The sequence below is a fragment of the Dryobates pubescens genome, chromosome 13 (genome assembly GCF_014839835.1).
Source record: "Dryobates pubescens isolate bDryPub1 chromosome 13, bDryPub1.pri, whole genome shotgun sequence".
Taxonomy (NCBI): Eukaryota; Metazoa; Chordata; class Aves; order Piciformes; family Picidae; genus Dryobates; species Dryobates pubescens.
This window is the reverse complement of record NC_071624.1, coordinates 11,142,207-11,148,671: the sequence shown is the minus strand read 5'-3', so window position 1 is coordinate 11,148,671 and position 6,465 is coordinate 11,142,207. Positions and strand designations below refer to the sequence as shown.

The 6,465-nt window shown below is 57.1% G+C and overlaps 1 protein-coding gene across 1 annotated transcript; it reads left to right on the top strand.

The window, feature by feature from the left end:
• Positions 1-1,980: 1,980 nt before the first annotated feature.
• Positions 1,981-5,657, top strand: NPPC (natriuretic peptide C). Its single transcript, XM_054166790.1, has 3 exons — positions 1,981-2,185; positions 3,614-3,923; positions 5,272-5,657. Exons 1-2 carry the CDS (start codon positions 2,093-2,095, stop codon positions 3,908-3,910), a joined length of 390 nt encoding a protein of 129 aa, XP_054022765.1. The 5' UTR covers positions 1,981-2,092; the 3' UTR covers positions 3,911-3,923; positions 5,272-5,657.
• Positions 5,658-6,465: the final 808 nt, after the last annotated feature.

Genomic DNA, 6,465 nt, shown 5'->3' with positions numbered 1-6,465 from the left:
TACAGGGTGCAGGGGGCTGGTGGCAAGCACGGCAGCCCTTCCTCCCCACACGGTGACATTTCCTGTCCCGTCCCTATCTATGGTTCCCCCTGGGAGAAGCTGTGGGGCAGGGCTGCCTGCAGCATCAGGGCAGGAACCAGCACAGCCAGGATGCTGATGGCAGGACCCTGTGTCAGCTGCCAAGCTTCTGGTGACCTTGGGCACCCCGACAGCCCCAGGTTGCAGAGACCCAGTACTCAACTGCCTGCTTCTCCTCTTTCCCCTGCACAAGCCCTGCTGAAGGAGGTAGTGCTGTAGAGCCCCCTCCTTGCACCCCAGAGAGGCTGGATATCGCCTCTCAGCCACACTTTGGATGGGATGAGAGCTGAACCCCAGGAGAAGGGGCCTCTCTCTGCTCCTCGCCTGCACCCACAGATCCCTGGCACCCGGAGTCAGTTCTAATCCCAACTCCATCACTTCACTCTGCCTGCATGCAGACAAATGCCCAAGCACAAATTTACACTCCAGAAAGTCCAAGTTGTCTCCACCTGGCAGGCACAATGGAAAAACCACCGAGACCTTCTCCTTCCAGCTCCCGTTCACGTGGAGCTGCAAAGCCAATCTCCTTTGAAGTGTCCTGTGCCCAGTATCCTGGGCCATGGAGAAGGAAACATCTCCCTGCTCCCCAGCAGGGGAAATACAGACCCCAAAAAAGCCACAGCCCACTGGCAGAAGAACCCAGAAAGAACAAGAAAAGAAGCAGGAGGAAGGGACCAGGTTGGATCTGATCCCAGAGAGAGGAGAAAGAGCAGAGAGCATTTCCCTGGTCCCAGGAAGGGATTTGGGATGCAAATCCAGCCTGGTGCAATTCAGCCCTGCATGCTTCTGCAAAGAGGGGTGCCTTTCCTCTGGCCTGATCCCAGTAAGAGTAACTCCCTCAGCCAAAATGCCAGGAATGGTGCTGAGCTCCACTGGCAAAAGGTAACTGGAACCTCAGAGCTGCCCAGTACCAGACACACCAACAGCAGTGGTACAAATCCTGCCCTCCTGGCTGCTGGAGAGGAAGGGTGAGGGTAGTGGGTGTCTCCCACTCTGTCTCCAGAGGCTCTGTCATCTTCTGGGGTTAACTCTGGGATCACATGCTTTTCCCACACCCTGCAGCTCCAGGAGCAGGTCAGAGAAGGCCAGTCTGCACAACCCTGCAAACAGTCAACCCCTAGGGTCCTGTCCCCAGCAGGGACTCTGTGACACTGTGCCCTGCAAAGGACTTACCAAGTGTGTGTGAAAAGTCCCGTTTCTAAATCCAGGGACACCATCCAGCTCCCCCGAGGAGAGCAGAGGGAGCAGGTTACCCCGATCCAAGACAAGGGACACATCTAGGTGTCCTCAGGCAGCACCACTGCCCCCTGCATCTCCTCTGTCCCCAGCGTCCCTGCTAGTGAAGGCAGCGTCCTCCTCCTGCCAGCCAGGGACCTAGGAGAAAAGCCGGGGGATAAATACGGGTTCTGATTTAATCCTGGATGGGGCAGGGGGGAGTGCTTTTTGTGCTGCTTTTTGGGTTTAAATTCCCCCCAACTCCCGTCCCAGACCGGGACGCACCCTAGCCTGAGACAGCCACCGCAGGCTGTCCCGTGTTCCTCTGCAGGGGTTTCTGGGAAAATTGGGGTGCACGGAGGTGCTGTGGGGTAGCCGGGCAAGGGAAGGCAGACAGGTTGCAGGGGGGCAGGGGGTGGTTGGGGGATGCGCGAAGCCAAATTCTCCGCGCACTCTGCTGCTCTCCAACTCCCCGTGCCGGTTGCCTCGGGCTAGTGTGTCATTTGTTCCTGCCAGGGGAGAGGGGACACCCCCTACCCACCCCCCACCCCCTTTAAATTCCTGCTATTGTAGAATGAAGCGGGTTGGACCTGGGTGTTTTAGATGACATCACAGCAGGTTGGGTTATAAAATGAATGAAGCAGAAAGCCCAAGTTCACTAGCTCGGCACTTCGCAGGCGGCAGGAGAGGACCTCGGGGCTCCGCTCTGAACTTTGGCTCCCGTCAGTGCCGGCCTCTCCCCGGGGCTCCCCTTGGCTCCCCGCTGCCCTCCCGGCCCCCTCTCGCTCGGTCCCGCAGGATGCGGATCTCACCCTTGCTGGCTGGTGGACTTTTACTCGCTCTGCTCTCTGTCAGGCTGGAGGCGAAGCCGGTGTCTCAGCTCCCACAGAAGGTACGGCTGACGATGTTTCCCCCTCTCTTTCCTCTCCCCGTCTCGCTGGGGGTCCTAATAGCACGGAGGGGGGAGACGCGGGCTGACTTTGGGGCGGCAGAGGCAGTACAAAGTGGAGTTCTCCTTCTCCGTGGGCTTTTTGAGCGCTAGAGGACTCCCGGCTTCTCCAGCCTGTCCCGAGCATGTGTGTCCTGGGGACGTCAGCCCTAACCCGGGGGCTGGAACGGACGCTGTGTGCCGTGTGCCCTGCACCCTGCGGGAGCGGAGCCAGCAGTCTGCTCCTCGGCGTGACCCCGGGACCCTCTCTGTGCGGGCCACTGAGGAAGGGGAGCAGACCCCGAGCGGGGTGGGCAGCAGCAGGTGCATGGACGGGCAGGGCGTGAGGCCAGAGCCCTGCAGGCAGCCCTGCCCAAACAGGCCGGGGCGTCCCCTGGGGAAGTGGCACCCCCAAATGGGAGTGTCCCGAGGAGCTGGGTGTCCCACGACGCTGAGGAGGAGGGATGCACCAGAGGCCACCAACACTGGGTGGCACTGCCTGGAGGGCACAGAGACAGGGACAGGGGGCTGAGAGGTGCCCCAGAGATGGAAGTAGGATGGAACTGGGGGTGTCCCTGTAAGCAACTGTAGTGCAGGCTGCAGAGAAAGGGATGAAACAGGGTGAGTGGGCTGTCAGGGAGATATATGGGGGTGAGCAACCCCGGGGCTTGGGGAGCAGCATCCCTGAGCAGGGAGACAGAAGGAGGGCCTTGGAAATGGGCAGGCAGGAAGGAAGGAGGCGTGCTCCCGATCATTTTGGGTCAAAATTGGAGTAGGAGAACCCACAGAGCAGTAACTACAGGAGGGTGCAGTGGCAAAGGGAAACCCTGATTGCCCCACCACTGTTGGAGACACTCTGTAAGGTTGGGGTCTAAGGAGGGCTTCTCAGAGTAGTGTCACCCCCTTGGAGTTGGGCTGGGGAGCAGGAACACTTTCCTGAAAACTGTCAGGGAATTAAGCTGGCAGGGGATACAGTGACCAAAATAAGTCCTGAAAGCTGGTAGAGGAGTCAGTGCCCTACCTGCCCAGGTCACTGCGTCCGCTGCCAGAGCCCTTCAGAGTGTTGGGGAGCGTGGTGGGTGTGCACGATGACGGCAGCACGGCCGGGGATGGCACACCTGGGCAAGTGCCGAGGGGAGGGGTAGAAAGCACCGCTATTTTGCGGGATGGGGGGGATGCTCTGAGCCCAGGACAGGGATTTAGGGAGGGGGAGGATGCCTTGGGCATAGTGGCGGAGTGCTGGGCTGCACTGCTAGGGGTGTGCATTGCGGGATGGATACATGGACCCCGCCGCAGGTCCCTGCCGGGGGATTCCCCAGCCCTGACGCGGGAAAGAGAACGACAGGGAGGCTCTGGGGGGCAGCAGCGCTCTGACCCTCTCTCTCCCCACAGGCTTCCCGCGGCTCGGCAGCGGCGGCGGGTCCGCCCGAGGCGGCGGCAGCGCAGCGGGACAAGGAGCGGGACAAGGAGCGCAGCAGCAGCAGCAGCAGCAGCGGCGGCGGCGGCGGGTCGGGCCCGCGGGAGGCTCGGGAAGTGCGGGTCGAGGCGAGATCGCGGCCGGGCTGGGCGCGGCTGCTGCAGGACCCGCCGGGCCGCCGCCACAAGGGCCTCCACAAGAAGGGGATGGGGAAGGGCTGCTTCGGCCTCAAGCTGGACCGCATCGGCTCCATGAGCGGCCTCGGATGCTGAGGGACCCCTGGCGGTGAGTGCCCGGCTGGGCGGGACGGGGGGCTCCGGGAACGCCGCGCGCTCCGGGCGGGAGGTGCCAGCGGGCAGGACTCTGCAGGTAGTTAGCCCACTGAGCCACCTGCAGACCCCCGCGGTGCTGGTGGGTAAAGAGAACTCCAAAGCTGACCTTAATTACGCTCCAACCCTCCTACTGTCCGGCTTTCTCACCTGCCTCTGCAGAAGGATCAGACCTTCATTTCATTGCTTCTGCAGCAGCTCAGGCTGGACTGCTCCTACTATGAGCCAGACCCACAGGGTCGGGGTGGGGATGGGTGCAGAAGGAGCTCCAGTGCAGCCAAACATTCACAGTTGCTTCCTCTGCTTGACAGACTCAGGTGACCCAAGGACAGTTGTTAGGAGGGCAGGATACTCCCTACCTGCCTGTCATGGGAGGATTAGCAAGGCACCTGTCTCAACCATGCTCCAGTTCTTTTCTTTTACGGAAAACCAACACACAAGCTCCCCAGGTGTCTCCTGGTTGTGGTGACCAACAGTCAAGGGCAGCACTTTCCCACTTGGGTTTTCTATCAGAGCAAGTTAAGGGAAACTGGGATAAGTTCTTTGCCACTGTGCTTAGGGACCAATGGGCAAGAGAAGCTTCACTTCCCCACAGGACCAGAGAAACAGTGACTCCTCCAGTGATGGCTTTCCCTAAGGGTGCTGAGCATGAGCAAGTCTCTGCTTTGGCGTGTTCCCTGCCTGCAGGTGAACTCACACCAGGGGAAGCACTTGTCCAGTACAGCCCAGGCTGCTTGCTCTTCTTCCCACAGCACAGCCCCACTCATAGGGATTCACCTCAGCCCCACAGTAACATAATCCAACATGGAAGGGACTGGACCCAGGGAACCTGTTGCTCTGCAGAGCAATGGGAAGAGCAGGGCCCAGCGGTGCTAAGACACCAGCACTGGTCCAGAGCTCTGCCTGGAGAGATGGGTGCTGCTTCTCTACTCCCTCGAGCAGTGGCCCCTCATCATTCCCAAAGACTCACCCAGCTCAGAGCTCCAAGAAGGGCAAGCAAGTTGTATGGCTGGCTTGCACCCAACCTACGGTTAAAATCTCATTTCAAAAAATATTTCTCCTAGTCCCAGGGCCAGGAGGAGCAGTACACTTCCCTCTGGCTCTTCCCTAACCACCAAATAGCCAGAAAGCAGAGACTGATCTTCTTCCTTGCTTTAGCAGGAGCCAAAAAAGCTCAGGGAGGGCTTCTATTGATTTCTGCATCCCACACAAGGATTTTCCTCAGAGGGGGCTTCAGCTTGGGACGGGTAAAACAGGTGTTACACTGCAAGTACTAACAGGCACTTTGCTCTTGCTCCTCACAGGGCTTTGAATCCGTAGTCCACTTTTTCCTACTGTGGCCAGGCAGGGCCATCCCCCCCAGGCAACGCCTAGAAGAGCAGAGACCCCCCTTCTGGACTGGACAAAAGATGTGGCTGTGCTTTTCTTTTTGGTACGAGGAGTGATGGCACCAGCTGTTTTGGTTTTGTTATTTTTTTAAAAGGAAAAACAAACACACACACACACACAAAAAAAGTGCTCTCTATCTTCTCTCTCTATATATATATTATATATACAAACACTCACCGAGGCAAGGGACGGCCCTTTTCCAACAGACTGAGGAAGCCAGCTGTATAACTGTTGCTGTTTGTAAATTCATGTCATGCCTAAATGTATTTATGTTGTAAAGCTATTTATATATTGTTTATAAAGAGATATTTATAAAAAAAATAAAATAAATAATAATTATTTATGTAACTAAATGAAAGAAAAAACAAAAGGAAAAAAAAAAAACAAAAGTCAAGCATTGTAACATTTTTTGTCCTAAAGTAGTTGAAAAACTTGCAAAAAAAAAAAAAAAAAAAATCAGCATTCCACATGGCATTTTGTAACCTGTCTTTATTTCTCAAATCCACACACAAGTGAAGTGTCAGAGCCGTGGGTTTTAACAAGAGGCCCAGAAGGAAGCGTGCCGATGTCTCACACAAGTCAGGAGCAAGAGAGAGAGAGAGGCCAGCTGACCCCATATGCCCCATCCTGCGATGCTCTGAGGGACCAAATCCTGCCCAGGCCTCTGCAGAACCCAGCTGAGCTCCCTGTGGGAGCATAGCCTGGGGCAGTCCACCTATCTCCCACAGCCCAAGTGACGCCCGTGGAAATAAGCCCATCCGGCTCAACAGCCTAGACACGGATTGATAATGGAGTGGCAAGAACTGCATTTGGCCTGAACGGGGCTTAACTGCTTCCAGCCTGCAGGTTTGGGTCCAGACCCCATTCCAGCACTGCAGCTGTGTCACCAGGTGCCCTACGGAGATGCAGTCCCTGCTGACAGCAACAAAGAGACCTCACTGGATCTGGCCCCTGGCTGCATTAGTGGGAACAGAGCTCTGTGCCAGAGGCACTGTTACTCCAGGATCCAGCAGCTCCCTAAGTGTCCCATCGATATTCCCATTTGCCAAACTTTTCACCACTAAGCTGTGAGCCCCTTTCTCCAGCAGAGATTTGTTTAACAGTGCCTG

What these genes read in the sequence shown, in the direction of transcription:
- NPPC (XM_054166790.1), top strand. Translation starts at nt 2,093, where the DNA reads ATGCGGATCTCACCCTTGCTGGCTGGTGGACTTTTACTCGCTCTGCTC. An exon ending in TGTCTCAGCTCCCACAGAAG is followed by an intron (nt 2,186 to 3,613) that starts GTACGGCTGACG and finishes CTCTCCCCACAG; the next exon opens with GCTTCCCGCGGCTCGGCAGC.